This window comes from Bos indicus, chromosome 17 (genome assembly GCF_029378745.1).
Source record: "Bos indicus isolate NIAB-ARS_2022 breed Sahiwal x Tharparkar chromosome 17, NIAB-ARS_B.indTharparkar_mat_pri_1.0, whole genome shotgun sequence".
In the NCBI taxonomy this organism is placed as follows: Eukaryota; Metazoa; Chordata; class Mammalia; order Artiodactyla; family Bovidae; genus Bos; species Bos indicus.
Window position 1 is genome coordinate 68,718,137 of NC_091776.1, and position 27,727 is coordinate 68,745,863.

The following is a 27,727-nucleotide window of genomic DNA, read 5'->3' on the forward strand; positions in this document are numbered from 1 at the left end:
GGATTCCAGTGGACAGTTTACTATAGCAAACTTGCTTTATCACATTGAAACTGCATTTTCAAGTAAAATAAGGCCACCTGATCACAGCTCGTAGAACTTTCTTTCTGGTAGTACAACCACCTCTCCTTTTAACATGAGGGGTGTTTAACCCTACAGGTTTTTATTCTACATCTGTGATAAGCCGGCTATATAATTAGCAGTAACAACACTTCCATTACTGCTGTTTTAGCCGCTGACACTTCCCAGGTGGCTCAGTGATATAGACTCGCCTGCCAATGCAGGAGTCGTGGATTTGATCCCTGGGTTGAAAGATCCCCTGGAGAAGGAAATGGCAACCCACTTGAGTATTCTTGCCTGGAAAATAACATGGACAAAGGAGCTTGGTGGGCTCCTATCCATGGGGTTGCAAAGAGCTGGACACATCTTAGGACTGAGCATGCACACTCACACTTTGTCTCTTGCTGGCAAAGGTGCAAGGTACCTGAGGTGGTGACGGGTGCCCCCAGTGACCCGTCCATGGGACACACCAGTCGTAAGAACCGTCTCATGTGGCCTCCCTTGCCCCAGAGCAGAAGGCTGGAGGCCCCTCCAGGTTCGAGGACAGTGGTGATTTCTGTCAGGAGCTGTTGAAACTTGTCACATGTAATGGTCTATGTCAATGCTGAGCAAGACCTCGAGCCTCAGCCGGAGCTGACAGTGGCTATTCTCTGTCGAATCTACAGAATAAAAAGGGCACAGAGCTGCTGCTTGGAGTGGATGCTTTGGGGCTTCACATTTATGACCCTGAGAACAAGCTGACCCCCAAGATCTCCTTCCCGTGGAACGAAATCCGGAACATCTCCTATAGCGACAAGGAGGTAGGTTGAGTACACAGCAGACACCCCGGCAGCCCAACGGAACCTTCTCTGTCTCTCCTCCTTCCAGAGCAGCCCAGGCCAGCCTGCTCCTTGTTAGCAGCAAGATCCTTTAATTCCCAGGCTTTGGGTTTTTGCTTGTTGATTTTTATTGCATTTACAGAACAATATTGGCATCCTGTTTTCAAATAGTATCACTAAACCCTCCCTGCTGACTAACAAGAGACCGGGAAGATCAACTTGTCAGGACTAAGCCCCAGAGAACTGTAAACAAACCAGAAAGTAACCCTTTCTTATTCCTTGGCTTTCTATTTCTGGTGAGAATTCTGTTTGTCTCTTAAGTGTGGTGTTTATTAAACTCTCTCTGTGTCCAGAGCTTGATTCAATGTGATGCAGATATTTATATATACATAAATCTTCGTAGGGCTTCCCTTATGGCTCAGCTGGTAAAGAATCCACCTGCAATGCGGGAGACCTGGGTTCGACCCCTGGGTTGGGAAGATCTCCTGGAAAAGGGAAGGGCTACCCACTCCAGTATTCTTGCCTGGAGAATTCCATGGATTATATAGTTAATGGCCTTGCAAAGAGTTAGACACGACTGAGAGAGACTTGTACTCATTCACTCAAATCTCCATGATACATACATGAATTGTGCATATTATATATACTATACAAATAATATATACATACCAGCAATGATATAAACAAGGATATCAGACTAACTTGCTTATAAGAATTCAAGAATAAGGAATTTCAGATAACTTGGATGAACACCCTAACGTAGAATTCAAGTATTACTGTATAGGATGGTCCTATATAGTAATAAGGAGTCCATGGGGTTGCAAAGAGTGAGTGACTGAGCTGACTGACACAGGATGGTGACTTTTCCCAAAAGCTGTAATCCTGTGTTCATTCACTCATTCATGCATTCATGGTTAAGTTTTCAAAATCGTTTTATTTAATTAATTGATTTATTTGTGGCTGTGCTGGGTCTTCGTTGCAGTGTGTGGGCTCTCTCTAGCAGCGGTGTGAGGGCTTCTCATTGCAGTGGCTTCTCTTGTTGGGGAGCACAGGCTTTAGGGCGCTCAGGCCTCAGCAGTTGCGACCCCCGGGCTCTAGAGCATGGGCTCAAGGGCGCTCTGGCTTAATTGCCCCAAGACATGAGGAATTTTAGTTCCTGGACCAGGGGTCAAACTTGTGTCCCCTGCCTTGGCAGGCAGATTCTTAACCACTGGGCCAGCAGGGAAGTCCCCCTCCCTGGTTAATTTTCAAGGAATTTTTGAGCATCTGCTTGGTGTCAGGCTTCGTGAGGGAAACAAAGATGGAGCGAATGCAATCTCAGCCCTCAAGGAAGTTCTAGTCAAGCGGTGACTCAGCTGCCATGACACATAACTGCAGCGCAAAGGGCCGGTGACAAAGAGGGTGGCGATCCGGCGCGTCCCTGCCAGCCAGCAGCTTCGCCCCGGCTCTGATTCAGCCCTCACAGGAACACCGCCGCGGGAGGAGGGGCTGTGTTCTGGCTGCTCCGCACCCCCTCGGGAAGTGGGGACCCAGAGGGAGCAGGGGAGCTGTGTCTGGCACGGGGGACACCAGCAGAAGCCACGTCCCCTGCGGTTTCCTGGGAGACACAGAGGACGAGCCCCGAGACTCAGGACACAGGGCCCAGGAATGCAGGCCCGGGCAGTGCCCCGCGACGGGCTGGTACCCGCACAGCCAGGCCTGAGCGTGGAGGGAGTGAGTAAGAGACGGCTCACGTGGTCGCCTGCAGGGCCCCCACCTCCAAGCCGGTTTCCTGTTTTTGCCCTTCCCTCGTGTAGCAGCTCTGAGGAGAGGAACACCGGGCCCCCGGTTGCCAATACGTGGCTGAGCTCCCCTCGGCCACGCTTGACGAGACAGATTGAGCCTCTTAACTCAAAACATTCTGGCTTTCAGATTTTTTGCACGTAGCCCAAGAGATGAGCATTTGAGGTATTTCTTTTTTTTTAAGGCCCTGAAATGGAAAGTTGCACGTGACTCGAAGCAGCAGTAGGGTACGCCGGTAGTTTTTCATCTCTAATTTCATAAGTCTGCTTACGGCGCATCCGCACACTCGGCGTGCTAAAAGGTCCCGAGATGCTCGTCCTTCACAGAAGCCAGGCAATGAAGGCTCCCCTTGTACAGCCCGACACGAAACTCTAATGTTCCCTCTCCTGGGGCCGGGCGCCATCACCTGCCATCACGTCAGGAACTCACGCAGCGCGGGTGGGATGTGATGGGAAGGAGCCTGGGGCATTATCCCGCGTGCTGTGACAACACAAGTCCTGGTTTATTCCGGGTGACCCATGGATGCCGCACACGTGCCCCAGAGTGGCACAGAGCCCGTGGATTCCCCGCTCCTTGAGGTCTCCCACTGGCAGCCCTGGGGTTTGGCAGCCAGGCCAAAAATAAGCTCTCGAAATTCATAAATAGCAGCCTGCACAAGACAAGCACTGCTTCTCAGCTCACCTGACCGAAAGCCACACAAAGGGTCGTTCCTCTGTCCTCCGTGTGCTCCCCCTTGTTGCACAGCATAGCGTGGGAAGGAAATATCTAAGAATCGAGCTTCCCCAGTGCCTTTATCTGCTTGGCAAGTCTTTCGTGGGAGTGGGCTTTTCACATCCGAAGTGCAGCTTTGGAATCTGGGCTCTGTCCGATCTCATCAGGAAGAGGTGAGAGCATCAGCTGGTGTTTTCTTTTTATGCGGCCCAGCCCCCAGTCTGGCCCTCGGGTCTCCTCCTGATTTCTCCCCCATCCCCATCCTTATTCATCTTCCTCTCCCCTTTCATGGTGAGGGTTATGTCTTCCTTCTCTACTCCAGTCCATTCTTCATCGCTCGTGACTGCATTCCTTCTCTTAACAGCATCATCAAGCCATCCCTGTGTTGGGAGGTCTGGGGTGACTCCCTGACCGCTGTCACATCGAATCTAAGCCTTGCTGATTGTCCGTCCCCAGCCCACCTCACCACCCCCAGCTCTTGCCTTCCTCCCAGTTTAGGCCCCTGGTTTTCTCTTATATATATATATACCTATAACTTTATTTATTTATCTATTTGGGTGTGCTGGGTCGTCATCGCAGCACAGGCTTTTCTCTAGTTTCTGGGAGCAGGTGTTGCTCTCCAGTTGAGGTGCGCAGGCTTCTCATTGCAGGGGCATTTTTTTTCTTGTTGGGGAGCGCAGGCTTTAGGGCACGCCAGCTTCAGTAGTCACGCCATGTGGGCTCAGTACTTATGGCTCCCAGGCTCTAGAACACAGGCTCAATGTTTGTGACGCGTGGGTTTAGTTGCTTCAAGGCATGTGCGATCTTCCCGGATCAGGGATTGAACCTGTGTCTCCTGCATTGGCAGGCGGATTCTCTACCACTGAGCCACCAGGGAAGCCCCTCCCATGATTTTCTCTTAGTCATCAAAGAGCTAATGCTGTGTGTCTCTCTCTCTCACACGCACATACAAACACACACATGCACACACATTCCCATACGGTGCTCATTTCCCCATCTCTGCTTTATTTCTGTTGCTTGCCCTGTCCAGAATGCCCTTCCCGCCTACCTTTTAGCTTCTCTGTCATGTTCTTTGACCAGCATGTCCCTCCTACTCTGAGGATTTGAGATCTGTGCCACCCAGCGAGGTAGTGATGATTGATGTGACCTGTCAAGCTGTTGATGGTGGTTGGTTTAGTTCTGGCCAGGTTGAGAGCCTCCTTAAGGCTGCCTTAGACTGCGGGGTGGCCCGTCCAGCATTGGCCTCAAGGTCGGGCCCACCTAAGGTTTAACTTCAGGTTTCCAAGCCCAAGATGGTGCTAAGAACCCAGCTTCCAGGATCCTGAACCTCCTGGAATGAGGATCTTTGCCAGGGGGTCACCACCTTTGTGGGAGTGCCCAGTTGGTGGTAGGGCTCTAGGCTGTCGGAAACTGAAGCTGTTTTCTGCTTTTTCCTTTCAGTTTACCATTAAGCCTTTGGATAAGAAAATCGATGTCTTCAAATTTAACTCCTCAAAGCTTCGTGTCAATAAGCTGGTAAGTTAAGATCCTGGTTTTTATTATGGATTGTAGTTTTTCTGTGAAACTGAAAGCCTTTTTGAACCAGTATCAGAGCAACATGTTGTGAGGTGTAAAATGATAACCCGCGTGGCACGTGCTCTCCTGATCAGCCTCGAAAGACTTCTCTTTAGCTTCACCAGAAGAGGCACACTTACGGGCTTCCCTGGTGGCTCAGTTGGTAAAGAATCTGCCTGTGATGCAGGAGATTTGGATTCTATCCGTGGGTCGGAAAGATCCCGTGGAGAAGGAAATGGCAACCCATCCAAGTATTCTTGCCTGGAAAATCCCATGGACAGAAGAGCCAGAGTTGAACATGACTTAGCCACTAAACCACCACAGCAAAGAGTCAAATCTACATTTTGTGATGAGGAACTTTTTTTTTAAGTTATTTTTATTAAAGTACTTCATACGTATGAAAGGATAAGTATAATGTATCTGTGAGGTGTAAAGAATGACAGGAATAAACAACTCCTTAGCCACCACCCAGCTTTAAGAAATGCCACACTCCCGGACCTCCCTGGTGGCCCAGTGCTTGACTGAGGCTCTGTGCTCGCCCTGCAGGAGACATGGGTTCAGTCTCTGGTCGGAGAAGTTCCACCCACCATGCAGTCTGGCAGAACAAAAAGGAAAAAAGAAACAGCACACTCCCATCACTGTGGAAACCCCCTCCCACACTGGCACCCTGCCAGCCCCCTGCTTCCCAAGGGTGACCAGTGTTCTCAGCCGTGTGCTAAGTATCCCCACCTGATATTCAAGAACTTTTATTTCAAGTAGGGCAAAACAAGGATGCTAGCAAATTTTGTATGTCCTTAAATGTATATATGTGCTGTCAACTGTATTCCTCTGTTACTTGCCTTTTTTACCTTTTCTTTTGTGTGTGTGTGTGATTTATCCATGTTGATGCTTAAAAATATGGTCCTGAGTGACTGAGCACACACACACTTCACTGCTGTATAGTATTCCATTGTGTATTATATGAAACGTATATTTTTTTTTCCTCCACGCTCCTGTTAGTAGACAGTCAAGTGCTTTCTGCGTCTTGTGTCTGCCCACTGGTGTGCACGGGCAGTCGCTGCCCCAGAGTTCAGAGCACGTCTCCGTGTAGCTCTGCACGCAGCCCGTGTCCACGGGTGTTCACACATCCCCTGCTTTCCTGGCCGCAGATTCTCCAGCTGTGTATTGGGAATCACGACCTGTTTATGAGGAGAAGGAAGGCCGATTCTTTGGAAGTCCAACAGATGAAAGCCCAGGCCAGGGAGGAGAAGGCCAGAAAGCAGGTGAGCAGGTGTTGGAGCTGCTGCTGTTGCCCCGTGGGGGCCTCTGCCTGGAGGTAAGGGGTGGCCGTCCTCTGATCGTGAAAGTGCCTATGCTATGCTATGCTACGTCACTTCAGTCGTGTCCGACTCTGTGTGACCCCATAGACGGCAGCCACCAGGCTCCCCCGTCCCTGGGATTCTCCAGGCAAGAACACTGGAGTGGGTTGCCATTTCCTTCTCCAATGCATGAAAGTGAAAAGTGAAAGCGAAGTCGCTCAGTCGTGTCCGACTCTTAGCGACCCCATGGACTGCAGCCCACCAGGCTCCTGCATCCATGGGATTTTCCAGGCAAAAGTACTGGAGTGGCATCTCATGCTATCCCTGTTGGATCTTTCTGGCCGATGAATAAATGATGGTGGGAGTCAGCTCTGGAAATGAGGAATAAACTGTAACAGGTATCTCAAAGACACGTCCCTGGTTATTTCTCCAGTGAAGTGAGTGAAGTGTGGTCAGCGCAGGTTCGGGCAGAGACAGCCAAGCCTACACGCATCTATCCGTCCATCTTTCTATCCATCCATCCACGCATCCATCCATCTCTGGTCCATGCAGCTAAGCTCTCATTCTTTCTGCCTGCCCGTCTCCTGTGCCCAGCCTTGTTCTTTTCTAATTAGCTGGTGATGGAATACAGGGCACACCCAGCAGCCCGCTGACAGAATGCTAATTAGACCCCGGCCGCACTTCCCCGCTGCAGGTCAGGCCGGGCGGCGCAGGGGCCGCACTGGGAGGCGCCAGGAGCCTCCATTAGCATCCGTTATCATCAGCCCGGACCACCCGCATCATTGTTTTCCGCTCATAGACCTTTCCGACTCACCGAAACCCACACGGCCTATGTGAGCCTCGCTGCTGCAAATGTCAGTCGAGGTTGTGGGTGAACCACCAGACAGGAGCAGCAGCTGCGATCAGCTGCCCTCGGACGTGCAGGCTCGGAGGGTGACGATCAGTCTGTGTGCAGCTCTCTACTTCGGATCCTCCAAAGAGGCTGGCTCCCAGCCCCGGGATTTAGGATGAAACGCCCAGTTGGATCCACTATGCTGCCAGCTCTCCGTCTCTTGAGACGCTCTCTTGAGACGTCAGGCCACAGACATACTCACTGGGATGCTTTGTGTGTGTGGGGTGGGGGAGGGCAGTGGAATGGGTTGTGTTGGGCAAGAAATGCTCGTGGGTCAGTGCAGGGTCATAGAGGCAACTTCAAAAAGAGCCCTCTGCCCCCCTTATCAGCAGAGCAGAGCTTAGAAGCAAGAGACCTGAACAGGGCAAGGAAGCGTATAAGCCTCCAGGCTGTGCAGAGAGTAACATGAACACACCCCTGACCCACGCTGCTGGGAGGACGGCAGACGCACGTTCCTGACATCTGGCAGCCGCAGGTCAGGGGCTCCGTGGCCCAGCAGGACAGACATTGACCTTGGTGCCACACATGGGACTTAGTCTGAGACCCTGGTGAATGACTTAACCTGCCAGGCCTCCATTTTCTCATCTGTCAAGTGGAGCTGAGAATCTGTCTTCTGCGTCTCAGATCAAAGGATACGCTGTACCTGTGGGTCTTTGCGGCCAAAACCGCTTTGCAAACGGGGCCATTCCTTAAGATTGGGGTGGAGGTCTCAGGGAAGGTGCAGTGCTCGGAGCAGAAGGGATTGTAGGCGTTTTTCAAGCAGATGATAATGGGGATCTAGTCATCCACGTAATGGAGATTCTAACATGGTAGAAATCGAGCACAAGTTGGCCAAGTTTTTCATTGACCTGGAAGAGGAAAACTGAAGAAGAATTTACAGGATTTTATTGCTTGTCTTTGCATTATTCCTTCGATGCCCAATGCCTTTTTTTTTTTTTTGCTTAGTATTTAGAAAAAGCATCAGTCTTAGAAATCTTGAGTTGGGGAGAAGGTTAAAGCAAGAAATAAGTTGTTAGATGTGCTTTAATTATTTAAGAAAGAAAATGGTGCAGTGGTCACTTCTGGCTCCTGCTTTCTGAACGCAGCTAGGGCCCTAAGATCACAGAGAATAGCGCTTGTCCTCTACTTGTTCCCCTTATTAAGCTCGGCATGTGGCCCAATTAATTCAGCGATCCAGAAGGCCAGTGGTGGTGGCTTAGCGCTGGTGCTGCGAGGAGCGGGCCCCGTCCCCTCCCGGCTCCTTCCTGTCCCAGGCCTGGCTCGGGAGTTGCCTCCGCATGAGGTTGTGGGGTCTGTACCTCGGCTGCTGCCACCTCCCCTGGAAAGTACAGCGTTTGAGCTGTTGATGCCTCACACGGACAACTTCATCTCCGAGGGTCAGAGGCAAGAGTGGAGCCGTTGCCGATGAGACTAGGGGTGTGGGAGGGGTCCGTGGGTGCAGGGGAGAAAGCAGTCTGTCTCTGCAGCTGCCCCTTGGGAGGAGGAGCCTGCATTGCATCCTTTGAGCCGCAGAGCAGGGCCACCAGGGTCTCCCTGCACAAGCACTGTGTTGGCCAAGTAGCTGCTTCCGCACCCACCATGCACGAACGCGCCCGTCCATCCCGGTGGAGGCTGGCTCAGCGTTCCACTGTTTGTTCATTTACCGCTTGATGATTTTTCAAGGAGCATGGCTTGCCACTCGACAAGCTGGTTCAGAAGGATGGAGGGTGGTGGGCAAGGGGAGTCACCCTGGGTCCCTAAAGTGCAGGGAGGAAAAGGGTTCTCAGAGGGAGACCCTGGCACTGGCGTGCCGCAGGTTGCGGGCCCCCGTGACCAGTGGCCGCACCTCCCCCCCAGATGGAGCGGCAGCGCCTCGCTCGGGAGAAGCAGATGCGAGAGGAGGCTGAACGCACGCGGGATGAGCTGGAGAGGCGGCTGCTGCAGATGAAGGAAGAGGCGACGATGGCCAACGAAGCCCTGGTGACGTCCGCGGGGCTGGGTCCCGGGAGGCCTTCCTCGGGCTCAGGGTTAGGCCCCGAAGACCATGGAGTAGCCACTTGCTTTGACGTTTCGGCTTAAAAAAAAAATTGCTTTCTTTCCACCTGTGTTTGCAGGAGCAGATTTAGGCTGAGTTCAGCCTCCCAGGGCAGGCAAACTTCACTCACCGTGGGTCACCTTTCCCCGGGGGAGTCTCAGCCTCGGCCCCCCGCTCATCGGGCCAGGTGGTCCCCTGGTGGGGGCCGTCCTGTCCACTGAGGGCTGGTTGGCTGTGTCCCTGGCCTCTGCCCGCTGGATTCCCCATTTGTGACAATCAAAGTCATTTGTAGACACTGTGACGTGTCCCATGAGAGGACAGTCGCCCCGCTTTCGAACCACTTATTTAAAGAGAGAGAAGGACAGAGTTAAGCTGGTTTTCTCCCTCATAAAGTGTGCCCTCAGCTCAAATGGGACCCTGTGGATGGACCCCCTGAAGGGCCTTCTCAGCAGTTGAAGGGTGTGGCTTGGGGACCAGCAGGGCCCCAGGGTGTCCAAGACACTGGTTCTTGCTGACCTGGGCATCTGAGGCCTGAGCAGGGTGGGAGGACAGGATCAGGACCCCCCCCGCCCCATTCCCGCTGAACCGCGCTCCTCTCTGCAGATGCGGTCGGAGGAGACGGCCGACCTGTTGGCCGAAAAGGCCCAGATCACGGAGGAGGAGGCAAAGCTCCTGGCCCAGAAGGCGGCAGAGGCTGAACAGGAGATGCAGCGCATCAAGGCCACAGCCATCCGGACGGAGGAGGAGAAGCGCCTGATGGAGCAGAAGGTGCTGGAGGCTGAGGTGCTGGCGCTGAAGATGGCTGAGGAGTCAGAGAGGAGGTGAGCGGGTCCCCCCACCGCCGGTCCATCTCCCGGGCCGGCCAGAGGCCCCTTCCCGCGTGGCCAGAGGGGCTGGAGCTGGGCGAGCACAGGGATGCAGTTCTCTGGTTCCACAGACCGCAGCCCGGCGTGCCTTTGCACTGACCCCTGTGCCTCGGATGGTCGTGTTTGCAGGAAAACTGCTGAGCTTATCCACAGGCTGCTTTTAGCTGAGGAGACATGAGACTTTTCTTACATTTACACAATACACTTCTTTTCCCTTTTTTTTTGAGGGCACGTGGGGAGACAGCAGTATTCACCATGCCCTACACGGGGGAGTGGGGCTGGACAGGCCACCCTGGCTCATGGCCAGGTCCAAGGATGGGACTCTGGTCTGTGCTTTGCAAAGACAGTTCGAGGCTCTCAGTTGTCCTTGTCCCGCAGCCATCAGATGAACAGTGGCTCGTTCCTCGTCTGAACTTCCTAGAGGGGTTCCGCTTTCATGTACCTCCAGCTCCTCCTGTGTCTTCTGTGGAGTTGACGGCCCCTCCTCTCCTTGCAGGGCCAAGGAGGCCGATCAGCTGAAGCAGGACCTGCAGGAAGCCCGCGAGGCAGAGCGAAGAGCCAAGCAGAAGCTGCTGGAAATCACCACCAAGCCCACGTACCCGGTGAGCCTGGGCTGCCAGCCACCCTGCTTCTAGCCTCATAGATTCCCTGCCCTCCCAGCCCTCAGGTTCCCTTGCGGGGCCCTCAGGGCTACTGTTAAGCGCATGGCAGAGTGAGCAGTGCAGAACATTCTAGGGCCTTGAAAGTGAGATGGGGTGTAGGGAGGCAACATGGTTTAAGCAGAGGAACAGAGCAGGAAGTACAAAATAGTGGTCCAAAAGACTAACAAACAATATTCTTTACAGCCTTGTAGGGCCGGTGGTGGGAGAGGTCTGTTGGGGCCGTATTTCAGGTGACCATCTGATCTGGGAGGAGAAAGTCATCCAGTCTCGTTGCCTCGCCTCCATCCGCGTTAGGGGTGGGCGCGCTGGGCCCAGGGCCTCTGTGGCCTCTGGAGGGTCAATGGCTGACATGGCAGTGCCCTCCGTTCTGGGGAACCAACCCTTCTGATGATCAGGTTTCTCCTTCACAGCCCATGAACCCACTCCCAGCACCGCTGCCTCCCGACATGGCAAGCTTCAGCCTCACTGGCGACAGCCTGTCTTTCGACTTCAAGGACACCGACATGAAGCGGCTTTCCATGGAGATAGAGAAAGAGAAGTACGGAGTCCCTGGCCTCCCTGGGGCCCCACGTGGGCAGCCTGTCCCTAACTCCATGAAGGTTTGCTCTGTCCTTGCCCACCAGACACTCGAGCACTCTTGTCTGTCTCTCCCGGCTGCTCCCCTCTTTGTGGGCTTGCCTCGTGGCTCAGGCGGTAAAGAATCCACCTGCAGTGCAGGAGACCTGGGTTCCATCCCTGGGTCGGGAAGACCCCCTGGAGAAGGGCACCCACTCCAATATTCTGGCCTGGAGAATCCCGTGGATAGAGGAGCCCGACGGGCTACAGTCCACGGGGTCGCAAAGAGGCGGACACGACTGAGTGACGAACGCTTTCACAGTTGTCCACCGAGAGGAGCTTCCTGATTGGAAATGAAGGGCGGTAGACCAGCATTCCGTCTTCCAGGATAAAAATGACACCTGACGGGTGACCCGGAGTTTACAGTGGCTTCAGAGCTCACCCACACTCTAGGACTGGTTGTTGGGGGTCTCCCAGCCAGTCAGACCGTGTTCAGGTGGTGGTCATGCTCTGACCTGGTGGTGGAACATGTTTCCTAGTGTGTTCTCTGGCGGCCGAGCTCAGCCCGCCCTGAGCTGACCTCCTTGTTTACTTTATGGTTGGGGGCTGTGGCCCTGAGATGGAAGGGAGCCTCCCCCCTACAAAGGACATCTAACCGGGGTCCCCTGTTCTGAGCCGTAGGTGAATCAGCCAGCCACCACCCCGGCCAGGGGACTGTCATGGCAGCTACCTGGCATGGGGCGCCTGGTGACACAGATCTTTAGCGTTCATTTCATTACCACCAACTGACTTCAGAGGCAGGCCTAGTGTTCCTGTTATCAACAGGAGCCCAGACTTGGAGTGCCTAGGAAGTCCCCCCCAGCACCGCACTGTGGATGAGGGACAAATCGGGGGTTCAGCCCCTCACCCACCTGAGTCTGTAGGGCAGGTGCCTTCACCTTGCTCAGTGTCCTCAGGTACCCGGCTTGGTGCCCAGCATGGGCAGCCCCAGGCTGGGCAGTGTGTCCTGGGGACAGAAGGCCCCAGCGTCTCTGACTATGGTGCCCGTGGTGTGACTTCCCCTCCCCCTTCCCCACATCCTAGGCATGTTCAGCGTTGATCCTGGTCACGATCGGGGTGAGCTGCGTCCTGTCCATTCCCTGCTCTTTTACAGTTTATGTTTCCTTACTCAGTCCCCATGAGCATCTAGGCAGAGTCCATAACCAGCCTTGGGCCCAGTCTGCCTGGCTGCGCCCAAGCAGTCAGACACCCCGAGCAGCGTGTCTGCCTGCAGATGGTGGCGGGCGTCTTTCTCTTCCCGGTGTTGGCTGTGTGAGCATCTGTCGTCGTTAGGAGATGATGGCCCAGAGCAAGTAGGGATGGGGCCATGGCCTGTCCGAGAGGTCCCTCAGAATGGAGTCACTTCTCCAAGGAGGGCGTGGCTTCCCTGGTGCCTCAGACGGTAAAGCGTCTGCCTGCAATGCAGGAGACCCAGGTTGGATCCCTGGGTCTGGGAGATCCCCTGGAGAAGGAAAAGGCAACCCACTCCAGTGTTCTTGCCTGGAAAATCCCACGGACAGAGGAACCTGGTAGGTTATACAGTCCATGGGGTCACAAAGAGTCGGACGTGACTATGCAACTTCCATTTTGAGACGAGGACATTGTTCTGGGTTCTGGGAGGGTAGCTTCTCGTGTTGTTTCTTGGACAGAAATTAGAAGCTCTCTGTTAGCCGTTACTACTGGTAGGATAGCTTACTGAGGCTTTCTTCTGCTCCCTTCTGCTTAATCCTGACCTCGGCTCTGTGATCGTCATCCCTACTTCATGGACGAGAAACAGATGTGGAGCAGTTAAGGGACTGGTCCAAGATCCCCCGGCCCATGAACGGCTGAGCAGAGACCTGAACCCCCCTAGCTCAGGCTCCGGATCCCCGGGCCGAGCCGCTCGTGGGTCTGTGGCCTCTGAGCCACAGCGGGTCTCGCCCTCTGCCAGCCCCGCAACACGCTTGTCCTCTCACCGGCAGAGTGGAGTACATGGAGAAGAGCAAGCACCTGCAGGAGCAGCTCAACGAGCTCAAGACCGAGATCGAGGCCCTGAGACTCAAAGAACGGGAGACGGCCTTGGACATGCTGCACAACGAGAACTCTGATCGGGGCGGCGGCGGCAGCAAGCACAACACCATCAAAAAGGTACCGGCTCGCCCGTCTTCTGTGCTTAGGACGGCCGCTCGCCAAGTGTGAGGTCGGCATATGCTCCCTCGGCAGCCGAGTCGCCACACTGGTGTCGTTTTTTTTTTTAACATGTACTTAGTTGAGGGAATTTTTTTTTTGACTCACGCCGGGAAGGGAAGTTACTCTGCCGATGACTGTGAACCCACTGGCTTGATGGAAGGGGAGCTTGTGTTAAGAGCTCTGATGAAATGAATCATGGTTCCAGGACGGGTTTTGATCCATCATTTAGCGGTAAAGCAGTTCTGTCTTTCAAGCCGAGGGGAGTTCTGCCCAGGGAGCTGCCTTACTTAATGAGAAAGCAAAATGAAAGGGAGGCTGTCGAGACTGGCCTCTCCCTCTCGGCTTTTTGTGTGTCTAAGCGGCGTAGGACTGTAAAATTCCATTCTTGATTCAAAACCAAATTCTGAATGTTAAGCTTTCGTCCAGACTTGAAAAGAAATGTCTGGAAGAACCTTAATGTTTTAAAAGAGGAGACTTCCCATTTATGTTGCTAACAAGTTTCATGTCTTTTTCTCCATGGATGTTTTGAGCTTTCAGCCTTTGGGAGGAAGTTAAGTCCCATACTGTCAGCCCAAGAGTATACTTGTCTTCCGCTGGGCAGAGCAGAAAGGTCCTCTCTCGCCAGGTGATGTCAGCTCCTGACACTTTGCCCTAGAGCCAGGAACACCTGTCACACAGGGGTCAGAACGACAAGGCTCTTCAGTGAGCTTAGATGGTGATAGATGTGTTTAATTTTGTACCCTGTACCCGAGTCTTTAAAATTAGTCTCCCAGTGCGAGGACTGTTTTCAGTGGTTAAGCCGTATCTGAAAACCCTGAGAGATGTGTGTGCCTGCCATCACTGAGGGGGACAATCGGGAGTCCCGAATCCTTCCTCCTGACTCCAGTTAGCATTGGCACCAAGTAGAGAATCCCTTTTAATAGCGTGGAAGAAGAGACCTCGCCACCATCCACGTTCCTCTTTCCTCCAGCTTCTGTAATTTAACGGGTTTCCCTCCTGGACCCACGTCTGAAACTCTGAGCAGAGAGGGGAGCTAGAGCGAGGCCTCAGCCTGTGGGCAGAGAGGAGGAAGGACCAGCTGGCCAGGGAGCTGGCTGGGCCTCCAAGGAGCTGCCTCAGACCCCTCCCCACTCCACTGTCTCTCCCCCCAGCCCCAGGCACAGGCTGTATGTAGCTGCCTCACAGCCCCCGGGGTGCTGAAAGCTGTAGAGATCCCCGACTCCAAGCCGTAAAAAACAAAACAAGTCAAGTCGCCAGTCACAGTTTCAGACCTGGTCTGAAAGCATTTTGCAAGTGGCACAATGACGCGTGACGTTGTTGATATCACAGGGTGTGTTTTCTGTTTTTCTTCATTTTTATCTTGCTGGTTTAGCCTCAAGCCCAAGGCAGAAGACCTATCTGCATTTGAGCCCTCACAGTAGGTTATGCCCAGGTACTCTATGTGGTGATGGGACCGCCCTCTGTGGTACTAACCCCTGCATGAGCTTGCCTGTCTGTGTCCCCGGGGCCGCGCCCAGCCCTCCCGGGGGGTCAGGCGGCACCTGGGGCCTGGCCGCAGCATGCTTGAGTCTGAGAGCAGGCGTCCCCCCACGGGGCCAGGCCGACCTCCAGGGCGTGTCCCGGGGCCGTCGGACCAGGCGTCCTTCCTTCACGCGTGTCGTTGTTGGGCTGGGGAAGGTCATGGCTTCTTGTCCGGTCAGGTGTGTCTCAAGTCCTTCGTCTTGGTGACGTCCCCCTCCGATAAATAACCCTAGCATGGGAACGGGGTCTGTTTGGGTGTCTTTTTAACTCGAGGTCATGACCTTTCGCGTGGTGACAGCCTCTGAAGACCCGTCCGCGGTCACACCTGGCAGCTCCTGGTCGTGGGACCGGGGTGGGGTGGAGAGAGCTGCCCGTGCTGCTTTGCCTTCCTCTAGAGCCGGCCCCCAACCCCCACTTTCTGTCCACATCTATTCTCTTTTCAAGTAAAGCAACCCGCTAGCACAGGGGTCTCAGCCGCGGTCAGGCTCAGCGGACCGTCTGTCCACCAGCGAGCGCACTGACGGCCGCCTCGGCGGGAACTCCCGTCGGGACAGCGCAGTCCTGGCTGACGGGCGGTCAGCGCTCGCCAAGTGAATTAATTGAATGATTGCTGCTTTCCTTCTGCGACAGTTCATTATTCTCCCCACAGGCCTAGGCAGTGGAGAGAATTTATTACACACAATAATAAAATGACACTCTCCCCCTGCTCCTCGCCCAAGCCCCGGCAGCACCCACGCCAGTGAGCCCGCCGACACCCGCAGTCACGTGTGGACATGTTCTTTGCTATCCTCACCATGGTTTCTGCTCCCAGAATAAAACAAGCCCATTGGAAGCTTTGTATCCAAAAGTGCGATCTGGCACAGGATGGATCCTATTTGTGGTTGCCATCCAAGCGGGAGAGGTTAGCTATTAAAGTCCCAGATGGGTCTCATTATAAGATGGATTCGGTCTGTCAGTGGCTCCAGGAACCCCTGGCGTGAACCACAATTTGTGTGTGACACTTTTATTTAGCGGGCTCCTGTTGCTCAAGCTTTCACGCCACGTGCTGGCATTGAACACCCTGTCACCAAGCGGTGCATGCTCTGTGCTGGGCAGGAGTGAGAACCATGAAATGAGTGGGCCAGGCAGCACGGTACCCAGGGTGGGCCCACTGAGGCTTCCCGGGCCCCGTGGTGAGCACAGGGGCCCACAGAAAGCCCATTTTGTGTTTCAGTCTGTGCTGGCAGATATTCTCTGTGACCGTACTCTTCTACCTTGGGATGATTTCATCTCTCTTCTTTCTGTAATGATTCAGAACGTTTCAGTTCTTCAGGGGCCCGGTTCTGACCGTCAGCCCTCACTGAGCTGTGATTACAGACAAATGAGGTTTCGTTTGTAGTCAAACGTGTGCTGCTCCTAGGACATGCACAGACGCCTTATTTTTTTTTTTTAATGTCTTGATGTGAACTTGTTTTCAAAGTAGGCTGGCTGCAAGCTCCAGTTAACCCAGAATTCAGATTAATCGAGGGTTAATAAAATGGAGTTGGCTCTCAACACAGCTGGACTTAATCTCAGCATCACAGATCAAGCAGTGGTAGCTTTTGCTACATATGAAGTTGGAGGGGAGGCACATTCTGGACTTTGGTGGTTCCAGCAGCCAGTAACCAAGCCTGCCGGCCAGCCACCTGCTATGCCGGGGTGGCTCTGGCCTTGTGCCTGGGCTGTGGTCTGGGCCAGAGTGAGCCTAGATGACGAGAAATACCACCGCAGGCTCTGAGATGTGGGCACCCAGACTGTCAAGGGCACAGCTCCATCTAGAAAGTCCAGGGTGAGAAATGCAGATCGGTGGTGAACCGAGGAGTTTCCATTGTCCTGAAGCTCGTCATTAATCTTGGTTCAAACCCGCCTGCATTGGTTTTGTTTTGTTTCATGTTTCGTGTCTTCTGACCACAGATTCCTTCGAGGAAAGACTGGTTCCCCTACCTCTGGCCGTCCGGGTGTATTCCTCCCCCTTTGCTCTCCGGCTTCCCCCTCGAGGCCTGTGTCTGACCCGCCTCAGCAGGACCCTCTGGGGCTGGTGACACTTAGGCTAAATTCCAAGGGTTTACCCGGGGCAGGGGTTACCATGTTCCTGCGGCAATGCCGAGAAGCAGTCCAGTCTGCCTCACAGGGGCCAGCTGCTGTGCCACTTCCTTCCTCTATAATTCTTACCTCCTGCTAAGGGTCAGTGTCCTCTCCTATAAAAGGGGAATAAAACAGTTCGTGCCCCTCAGGATTTTTATGAGGTTTCAGTGAGTTCCCTGTGGGCTTCCCAAGTGGTGCAGTGATAAAGAATCCGCCTGCTGGTGCAGGAGACACGCACACAGGAGACACGGGTTCGATCCCTGAGTCGGGAAGATCCCCTGGAGAAGGACATGGCAACCCCCTCCAGTATTCTTGCCTGGGAAATCCCATGGACAGAGGAGCCTGGCGGGCTACAGTCCACAGAGTCGCAAAGAGTCGGATACGACTGAGTGCAGCTTGGCAAGCAGTTCCGTGTAAAAGCTCAGCGAGGGCTTGAACTTGTATAAAGAAACAAACCTGCTTGGGAGCCTGGCCTGGGAAGCGCCACACTTGTGTGCACAGCTCGAGACACGCATATTCAGTGGTGTTTTAGCTTCCACGTGTTTGGAGGTAAAAGCTTTTAAAAAGCCAGAATGAACCACACCAATGGCGCTGTGTGATCTGGATTCGCAAGGGTCTATTTTTCTGCTTCCACGGATCTTCGCTGCACATTTCCATCTTCTCCCGATCGATAATCAGCACAACTGGTTTGACATTTGCATCCGAGTCTGAGCGGCACTAGCGATCAAAGGCTGCCCTTGGGAACGTAGACCCATGGCATTCTCGGGGTGGCGGGGGGGAGGTGGGGAGGAGAGCGACAGTGGCGTTCCTGGCCTCTGGGTCTTCTGAACAAGGGCGTGGGGTCTGGCAGTGAGGCTGGGGGAGGGGGAAACGGTGTCCAGGGCTCGCGCTTCTTGCCTTCAGAGCCACCGTGCCGACGAGGTGCGCAGTGGCCGCGTGGGATTTAGCTGCACAGCGCACTGTGGAGGTGACACTGTGGTCACACCCTTCACCCCCGCCCCTTCTCGAGGGGCGGCGTCATTCTGGGCTGGTCTGAGCGCCAGCAAGCTTGTCCTCGTGTCTCGTACCCGTGGTCTCTGAAGAAGCACAGGATCTCAAAGGCAGTCGACAGATGAGAAATCCTGGAGGTCAGAGAGCTTAGAAAGCTTATTTCCTTCGTAAGTGGTGTGAACCACCGAGGCCCTGCTGTGGTTTCTGCTGGTGGGGAGGCGTCAGTGAGGAGCCTCAGCATGTCTCTGAAGCCCAGCTGCCGCTCTCAGATCAGGAAGACATAAAAGACCAATGACATCTTCAATTTGCGGGGACTCCCTCTGGAGCTGCAGGGCTGGGAGTCAAGTACAGCACTTACAACATCAGGGACATGATCAACCCCAGGGCGAGGGTGGACTCGCGTGAGAGGCGTCCCTCCTGGTTAAAGCCACCGGCCCGGCCTCCCTCCTGAGTGACCTCCATCTGCATTGCCTGCTGGGACCTGGGACCCTTCACAGGCTGTGCTGCTGGTGTGGTTGACACGCTCAGTGCCCCCAGACCCAGCTCGGGGACCCACTTGGCTCAGCCTCTTTGCCAAAAGACTGCGATCCAGCCCCTCCCTTGGGTTGGTGGGCTTTACCTGGGTGAGCCCATTCCCTGTGGGAGGTGTTGAGGAGCCTACAAAGCCTGCCTTGCCCTCCAAGGATATCTTGCCCCCGTTTGGAAGTGCCCGAGGGCACCAGTGGGATTTATTTGATGTTTGAGTCAAACATCTCATCTGGTCCCTCCGCACGGACCATACGTGTCCATGCTGCTTCCCTGCAGCACCTGATCTACCACCGCAACCGCGGGAGGGACGAATCCGGCTGTAAACTCATTCTGCGGGCACAAGGTTCTGTTCTGACGATCCCTGCCGTGATTTCCCTTCTGATGTTGGCGATTTGAAAAGACATGGGTCTGTCTGCACCGTTTCCCCCAGGTGCCCGTGCCGAGCGCTCCGTGCCCATCCGTCAGCCTCTCCGTGGCCAGCGAGGTGAAGCGGGCCGATTAGTCCATTTTCCAGGTGGAGGAGCCGAGCATCACCCGGGCAGCCGGAGATGCCAGCAAACACCGGTTTCCAGGCGCCGTTCAGCCTAAAGGATGCATAAACCAAAGGCACCCTCCGGGTTTTCCCAGGCAGATTTCTCCCAGAAGCAGATAAAGTAGCTGATGCCAAACTGGATTTGTTCATGACGGTGGACTCGGCCCCTCGTCCCACCTCCGTTTCGGGATAAGCATGTAGACAAGCTCTCTGCCCCTGTACACATCACCAGATGACATTCGGGTGCAAGTTGTCAGCTAGCAAGATGACAGAATCGCTTAATCCGGCCAGCTCCCAGCCGCCGTCCCCCTCCACCGGCCCTGCCCCTCAGCTTCTCTTCCGAAAAGGGAATGTTGATCACACCCCAAACCAGAGATTATGTGGGAATTGGCTGCTGCTTCTGGATTTGGCGTTCACCTTCCTGCTCCCAGTGGTGGAGAAGCTGCTTGTCCTTTTGTATCTGTGCTACGCCCGCCACCCCCGCTCCCCTCCCAGCTCCTCTGTTCTCAATATGTAGTGGCGGAGAGAAAGTGTAACATGATTTTAGGGCTTGCATTTCAATTCCCCTGCATTTTTACGGGAAGAGCAGGGTCTCGGCCCCTGGAGTTCTTAGGGTAGTGTCTGAAACAGGTTCAGCCTTGTGGGTCTCCTTGTCTAAAATGAATAAGACTCCCCCACTACCCACCCCCACCGCCTTTCTCTCTTACCCCACCAGGGATGAGTGGATTGAGGCGAGGCCCCCAGAGACTAGTTGGAGGACTCCTGGCTCTCTGATTAGTTTTGTTCTCCCAGCTTAATTGTAGAGCTTCTTCTTGCTGTCTCGTCACTGATCGCCGAAGTGGCTCTGTGTCCTGCCCACCCCCACCCCCAACGCCACCCCCTTTTCTTTAGGAGCCAGATTATCACAGTGTGGCCTTGTGAATCAATTTTCTCTATGCGCTGATGAAAGTGTAATTCATCCTTAATCAGGCAGCCTTGCCGCTGCAGGCCCCGTGCCGGAATACATCTAGTTCTTCTCCCTTCACTTTGGGAAGCAGTCCTCCCCCCCCACCCCCCCCCCCACCCCCACCAAAAGGACTTTTAGAGGAGAGCCGGGGAGGAGGGAGCTGGCAGCCACCAGCGTGGGGGGCTGTGTTCCTCCAGCAGGGGGCACTCCTGGGAATGAATGAGGCTGGAGGAGCCTGGGAGCTGGAAGCCTTCCCTGCAGGGTGGGAGGGCCCCCGCTGAGCCCGGTGCTTGTCTCAGGCCTCCGGGCTCGCTGTCTCTAGACCCCCAGGGGCCCTCTCTCAGGAGTGGGCAGCAGCAGGGGCTGCCTGAAGTCCTCATCCAGTGAGCTGGAGGCCCCTGAGTCTGTCTTTTCTACACGTGCCTGAGTCCGGGAGAGGCGGCTAGCTACTAGGTCCTTCGCAGGGCCGGGGGAGCCAGCCTCCCATCTTTTTAAGGGCACAGATGCGGCTCCCGAGTCTGAACTCGTGTGTTAGCTGGTTGGAGGTATCTGTCCGGTCGCACTGCACACAGCTTGGGTGGTGTGAAGAGGTCTTGGCCCTGCCAGGTGACCCCCCCCAGGTGACCCCCCACCCTGTCCTGCCCTTGCCCAGCCTGGTGGCAGTCACAGACAACGGGCAGTGCCATGGGGAGGTGGGTGGGACAGGAGGCGACTCTGCCGGGCTTGTGTGTGTCAAGGCTGGGCAGGAAGAAGGGGCCAGGCCACAGGTGGACCAGACGCCCGTCCCCCCCAACACACACACACACACACACATACACACACACACACCCCGAAGATGAAAACCACGCTGTCCAGCTCTGCAGCTGGCAGAGAAAAGGAAGTTTGTCTGCTCGGAATGGAGCTTGGATTAGTGACAGACTTGAACAGCCGGTTCAGTCGAGAGAGAGAGAACTTAATTCCTCCTGTATTATTCACACGGCTGATCTGAATCAGGTATTAGGAGACAGCTGGAAGGGAGGCGCGGTCAGCCCTGAGCCTGGTGAGGAGACGTTCATGGTCTTCTGTCATCCTCAGGGCGCCGGAGAGCGGACCCGCTGAGGCTGCGCGTCCTCAGAAGGCTTCAGAGAAGGTGGAGCGGACCCCGTGGGTCCTGGATGGGGTAGCCTGTGTGCGCGAGGCACCACTTCTCCGTCCATGTCCCCAGGCCTTTCTGCTCCTCCATCTACTGAAATGGGGGGGTCCTCCCCCAGCCCCAGTCCTGGAGGCACTGCCCCCCCGCCCCGAGCAGTCCTTCTGGGGGTGATGACACATGTTGCTGGATCACCAAGGGGCTGCAGGGTGGGGGGTGGGCTCACGGGACAAGCTTCGGCTCTCCTGTGCGACACAGCAGGATGCAAGGCCTCGGTCGGATCATCGCCCCTGTGGTCCCTTGCCTGCTAGGCGGAGAGCCAGGAAGGTGGACGGAACACTGAGTGGCTTGTACACCTTAGAAGGTGAGACGGTGGCGGGGATCCCAGCCTCTGTGAGCCCATCTTCCAGAGTCTATGGAGACGACCATGGGGGCAGTTCACGCTACGAAGGGCCAGCTCTGTGCTGTTTCTGCTAGGGCTTCCCCTCCTTGGTTAGGAACGCATCCTGCCTGAGGCTGCACGGTCAGTGTGACAGTCAGGGAGCTTTCTAGAAAGAGCTGGCGGTCAGGGATACCACAGATGAGGGGAATGATCTCAAGCCCAGGGGCCTGGAGCATGGCTGGCAGACCCCGAGGACGCATCTCCCAGGCCCTGGGCTTGAGTCCCCACATGAAGGAAAGAAGCTCAGGCTTCTCCCTGCAGACCCGCCCCCCACCCGCCTCCCCAGCTTGCTCTCCAGCATGACTACGATCACAGCGTGATGCCTGGGATGAAGGATGCTGCTGAGTTGGGGCAGGCGGGGGCCGCCGTGGCCACTGGGAGGGTTCCAGTGGCGCCAGTCGGTTCGTGTGGGATTTTCCTCTGATGACGGGCTTCCTGTGGAAATTGGAACTGCCATGGCTTCCCTGGTGGCTCAGATGGTAAAGAATCTTCCCTGCAATGTGGGAGAGCCAGGTTCCATCCCTGGTTGGGGAAGATCCTGGAGAAGGAAATGGCAAACCACTCCAGTGTTCTTGCCTGGGAAATCCCGTGGACAGAGGAGCCTGGCGGGCTACAGTCCATGGGTTCACAAAGAGCTACTAAGCGACTCACACAGGATTTACATTTACACGAACTGTGCAGAAAGAGTGAGCGATGGGGGCAGGTCTGCCTGTGGGCCAGGGCTGAAATCCCAGGGCCCTTGGTGTCAGCAGCCATGTCGGCCACCTCAGTCTGGTGGCCCCACCAGTCCATCCAGCAGCCCGGAGACCACAGTACTGTCTTCTTGCCGAGGCCGTGCGTCTGGGGTGCCTCCCTGCTTCTGCTTGGCCAGGGCATTGGGTCTGTCCCCGCACCTCTCCTTGGACTGGGGCTCAACAGCTGCTCTTGCGAGATAAGAGGTCAGTGTGGGCTGGGGTCCAGGGATGCGTGCTGCCCACCCGAAGAGGGCTTCACCTCCTGACAAGCTCACGCTGGAGTGGGTAGCTGGAGTCTGGTGCTGGCACCTCGAGGGGACAGCCGGCACACAGCTCACGTAGACAATCCAGGAATTCTTGGCGCCTCCATCGTACAAACGGGCAGCAGGCTCTCGGAGGCCTGCACAGGCTGGGCTCCCCGCCCAGGGAAGTGCCAGGCCCCCCTCCTCGGGGGCCTCTGCTTGCCCCACCTCAGTGGCCGTGAGCCTTCCCCCTTCGCCTGCATCCCTTCTAACCTGTGCTGTGCCCTGCTTCCTGATCCCTGGAAGGCCAGGAGCCACAGCTGCGGGAGGAGGGACGTGATCTCTTAGTATTACCAGCCGTAGCGTGTCATCGGGCATTTCTGATCACGCTGTGAGGAAGGGACCGTCAGGACCACCCTGCAGCTCAGCAGCCAGGTGGGCTTTGGGTCAGGCGGTCTGGCTGTGCCTGTGAGTGAGTGGGTGCATGAAAAGAAGGGCTGTGGCAAATGTGTCTCCTGCGGGTCCCCTGTCCCCGGAGGAGCTGACCTGAGGTCCCCCAGGCATGTTGGAGGAACCAGAGTGGTACACGGGCTTCCACCCCTTGCGGTTCATTCTCTCCCAGGATGATTTTTGTCCCAGCGGCTCTCTGGCTCTCTCTTCCGCATCCTGGTTCCCATTATCACCGAGCGTGTCCTTCCCAGTCCTTCTCTTCTGTTATGTTTAGGGAGAAGCCCGTCCTTCTAGAGGGAGTTCCGTCTCAGCAAAGAAATGAAAGCTCTCTGCATTCCCGTTAGAGCTGGGCTTTCCAAAGGGCTTCAGAAATTGGTTCCACTGAAGGAAACAGCTCAGATGCCTCCCTGCATTTAGCTTGTTAGTCGGGAACTTCAAGGCCAAAAGATTTGGCAGGATTTAAAGAGCCGGCTCTCAAGCTGTCTCATTTCGAGTGCACTGATGCTGTGCATCTTTGATGGTGAAGTGGTTGGGTTGGAGCCTTCCTCCCCGGCCCTTCACAGAGCCAAGCTCTTTGGATTCAGAGGCTGCCAGAGGTCTCTGAATGAGGGAATGGGCCAGGCCATCTAGCCTGCCCCTGTGGTTGAACTCCAGAAAAAAGGGGCTCAGAGAGGTCAAGCATGTCTCTTGAGGCCGAACAGTGAGCTGGTGATGGAGAATTAGCACCTGGGCCTCTCCAGCCTGGTGGGGAACTCTCGAATTTCCCCCTGCATCTCACCATTCGTTGCAATTACCACCTGCATTTTGCTCACTCGACAAGCGGAGCTCCCACTGTATGCACAGCACTAAGCCAAGAGGCTCGAGGGTATGAAGGTGGACGGACTGTGCGTGCTCTGTGTCCGCATCCCCGGAAACTCTCCTTAGCAAAGTCCCAGAGCTGGACGTGGCGCGCAGTCTCGCCGGCGTGGTTGCTTTCAGGAGCAGAGCTGGGCGCTGGGAGGATGCCCACGCCAGATGCTTCTGCTTGGGGAGCTCCTGGCAAGGGGCCTGCTGGGTTGGGGAATTGAGGTTTGGCAGCCCCGAGAGGTCGCAAACCCTAGTTCGGGCCTTATCTGCCAGCCAAGAGCTCCTCCCCCGGCCCTCCCCTTCCCTTCCGCCTCTTCCCCGAGCTCCTGCCTCTTAGGAAAGGCCTCAGGCCCAGAGCACCCCACCATCACCACGTGCTGCCCCCTCCCTGCCTGAACCAGCCCCACCTAGAAAGGAGCCCTCCATCCCAGTTTGTGGATGGAAACGCCCTCTCAGCTGCCAGGTCACGGGCAAGTCGGCTCTGGGGTCCCCTGGGGAACTGGGAGCAGAAGAGACGAGCTGGTCCTCACGTGACGCAGGCCTGCCCCGCCTGAGGCCCATCACCTTGCCCCAGCGGCATGCCCAGGGCCTGAGGACTGAGACGTCGGTTCTGCCGAGCTGGCCCTCGAGCCCTGGTGTGGACAGCACGCCCTGTGGATGGGGATGGAGGAGTCTCTTCAAATGCCCCGGGCTCTTCTGCCCGCCAGCCATCCCTCCCTCCTGGCGTGTCCTCACTGGCCACCTCCCAATCCGAGACCTTGGAGGACTCTGGAAACTTGCTTGGGGCTGACCACCGGCTTCCGTCTTCCCTTTCATTCCAAACCCGCTTCGAGCTTAGTCCCCGAGGCAGGAGGGTGTCCTGTCGTGAAAGGGCAGGAAGCCAGCCCCGCCTTCACCATCTTCTCTGCTTCCTTGCAGCTCACCCTGCAGAGCGCCAAGTCCCGAGTGGCCTTCTTTGAAGAGCTCTAGCAGGTGACCCGGCCGCCCCAGGATTGGCTGCTTCTGCCCGCCTGCCCCGGCACCGACGGGACGGGCCTTACACCGTGGGAGCCATCCAAAGGCAGGCCGAGCGGAGAGCCCAGGCCTTTCATGTGCAATTGCCTTGAACTATGACCCCGCAGAGGGTTCTCTGGTGGGGTTCTAGTTCTCCTGACCTGAGTCTTTAGGTCTTTTTTAAGAAGTATTTGTCTCTCCTTGTCTGATGTGGGGTCCTATGCTTCCTTCGTCCAAAGCACCCTGGAGTGTGTGTCTTACTGTCCCCCGCTCCCCGGCCCCGGCTGACCGCCCCGGTCCCCCGGCTGGGAAGTGGCTGCGGGGAGGGGAGTACACAAACCCCCTGGAGACCCGGAGGCTGGTGCCATCCCCCACCCCTGCCCCCAGGGTTCCAGAATGTTCATCTCCTTCCCTGGTGAGGAGCTAGTGTGGGGAGAAGGTGGCCCAGAGTGGCCCGCCTGCTCCACGTCGTCGGAGAGCTCGGCCATGATGAGCCGGGAGGAGATGGGCACCTGGCCCAGGCACCCCCGGGGGGCAGCGCTCTGGCTGCCCGTGATGGGGAGTGGAAACGCAGCTGTGCCCGGGGAAAACCCGGCCCAAGCTGTGGTGAAGGACTGGCTGCTGGCAGAGGGCCTGGGAGGCCAGCCAAGCCTGCACCTGGAACTTGCACCCTACGAAGCTCTCACTGCCTCTCTTCTGCCCGCTCAGACCCAGGTCTGAGAGGCAGGCGTAGGTGGGGTGGGCCTCTCCAGCTGGAGGCTCTCCTGAAGGTGGCAGGGGTGTGAGGGGGATCCCCATCGCTGTGGTCAGCCCAGCCACGACCAGGGTCTCCGCAGGGCTCTTGAGGCCCCACAGGGATGTCTCACTGGCCGCGGCCCATCTTGTCGATCTGAACCATCCTTCCTCCTGGCCACGCGCCGGCACAGCCCCCCACCCTTGACGGTGCCGGGGCCTCCTTTCCTGCTGCCCTTGTCTCCCTAGAGCCTTCACTTTACCTTCTCCCTGGGCCGTGGGGGGAGGGGTGCAGGTGACCCCTGGGCCGGGTGGGGGCAGGGAGGCATAGTCAGTGCTTGGCGCCTGCTGGCACGTGGCCCCCCCACCGTGCGCCCACCCAGGACCCACACTCACTCCTCGGTCTGGGGCCACTCTCCCGCCCTTCCTCCATGGCCTGCTGGACCCCCCAGCCTGTTTACATCCTTCCCACGGGGCTCTTGCGCAGAGTGGCAGGAGGGAAGTCTCATCCAGTGAGAAGACGCTTCCCACGTGAAGACCTGTGAGGGCCCAGAGATTCCCCGGGGGCAGAGGTGGTCTCTGGCCATCCTAAGTGGTTTTGAGAGACTGAGACGCTCACAGAGATCCTGCCAGATTCCACGGTCAAGCTGCCCCATCGGTTGTCCTGGGCTGGCCGCCACTGCCTTGGGCCACCCTGCCCGTAGGCAGCCAGCCCCTCGAGACGTGCAGGGTGGGACTCTGAACACTAGGCACGAACGGCTGTTGCTGGGAGGTTCCCCTCCGTCTCCCCTGTCCCTCCAAGGCCTCTTACCCTGAGACAAGGTTCCCGGTGGGGGTCCTCTAGCGTCTGCCTGGCTGTCTCCTCAGGCTCACCACCCACCCCTGACCTGTAGATTTAGTCTGTAACAGTGGCTGTGGGCCCAGAGCATGGTGGTCATTTATAAAAACGTTGTGGGGTTTTTATTATTATTATTATTATTTAACTGCTGCTTGTGTGTCTGAAGTCTGTGGCCACAGGGGAGCGGGCTGGCATCCGAGCCGTGTAGGGGAGCTGCCTCGGGGTGGGAGTGGGCCGGCTGGAACACCTCAGTTTTCCTTGGGGACAAGAGTGGGTGGGTACCTCCCGGAGATGGACAGGCGGAGAGGACGGGGCCCTCCTAAGGGTCTTGAGCCCGAGTGGAAGAAGGACTTTGAAAGAGGAGCTCCGTTCTCAGGGCGCATGCCCACAGCGGAGGCGACTGTGATGTGTCAGTGGGCGAGCTGAGGGCTTGTCCAGTTAAGGAAGCCCCTGACCTCCACCAAGAGCAGGGCCCTGCCTGGGATCGTCGGGTTAGAAGCGCCCCTGATAGTCACTGGGCGGAAGCACTGGGCTAGTGAGCCCCGGCGGGGCTGCACCGGCGGCTCTTGGTGGGCACACGCAGACCACCTCGCTGACTTGCTCCCCGCCCCTGCTGGGCCCCGGGGCCTCTGCCGTGTGCGGTCCCTGATGGACAGCCCCCACGGCCTTACATAACGCTTCCTGAGCGACTGCCTTCTGAGTCTTGGGGACAGGCTTCTCTCTCTCCCTCTCTTTTCTCTTTCGAATCCAAACAGCATGTTCTGAGGCTGACAACCGGCCACAGCGACTGAGCGTCGCCCGCTGACAGGGCTGAGACCCGGCGGCCTTGGTGGGGAGACAGCCGCTGCCCCAGGGCCAGGCCGGCCCCTCTGGGCTTCCAGGGAAGCTCCCTCGGTTTTCAAAGACATCAAACCACCCTCCCCCATCCCATGGGGCCTCCTGTCAGAGCCGGACCAGGGAAGGGTATTTTCTATTCTGGCGGACTGTTGTAATTTAAATGTTTGTTTTAATAAAAATTCTAAACTGTAAAAAGTTGGTCTCGGGCCTCAGTTTGCTCGTCGCTCCAGCCCCCGCAGTGGTGGGCGCCGGGTGCCCCAGAGGAAATGGGCCTCTGCCCCCGCTGATGTCTAGGACCTCAGCCCTATCCCTATGTCAGAGGGGAAAGGATCCCCCTTTTCCGGGCTGATGGCAGCACCCCTGACTGCACCTTCATCTGGGCACCCCCCTCGTGCTTCCCATGAAGCAGGCTGTGTACTGGGTCTCCATCGCCCAGTGACCTTCCCA

The 27,727-nt window shown here is 56.3% G+C and overlaps 1 protein-coding gene across 4 annotated transcripts in view; it reads left to right on the forward strand.

The window, feature by feature from the left end:
* NF2 (NF2, moesin-ezrin-radixin like (MERLIN) tumor suppressor) overlaps positions 1 to 27,475 on the forward strand; it is a 74,697-nt gene extending 47,222 nt beyond the window's left edge. The window contains exons 8-17 of one of the 4 annotated variants that reach the window (XM_019977419.2): positions 723 to 857; positions 4,809 to 4,883; positions 6,071 to 6,184; positions 8,949 to 9,071; positions 9,730 to 9,947; positions 10,489 to 10,594; positions 11,065 to 11,192; positions 13,210 to 13,375; positions 14,790 to 14,849; positions 24,799 to 27,475. In XM_019977419.2, coding sequence (XP_019832978.1) covers positions 723 to 857; positions 4,809 to 4,883; positions 6,071 to 6,184; positions 8,949 to 9,071; positions 9,730 to 9,947; positions 10,489 to 10,594; positions 11,065 to 11,192; positions 13,210 to 13,375; positions 14,790 to 14,825 — 1,101 coding nt within the window. In that variant the 3' untranslated portion in view covers positions 14,826 to 14,849; positions 24,799 to 27,475. The remainder of the gene's footprint in view (positions 1 to 722; positions 858 to 4,808; positions 4,884 to 6,070; positions 6,185 to 8,948; positions 9,072 to 9,729; positions 9,948 to 10,488; positions 10,595 to 11,064; positions 11,193 to 13,209; positions 13,376 to 14,789; positions 14,850 to 24,798) is intronic. The other 3 variants (XM_019977420.2, XM_019977417.2, XM_070769802.1) reach the window with 3 other exon arrangements.
* The last annotated feature ends 252 nt before the right edge of the window (positions 27,476 to 27,727 follow it).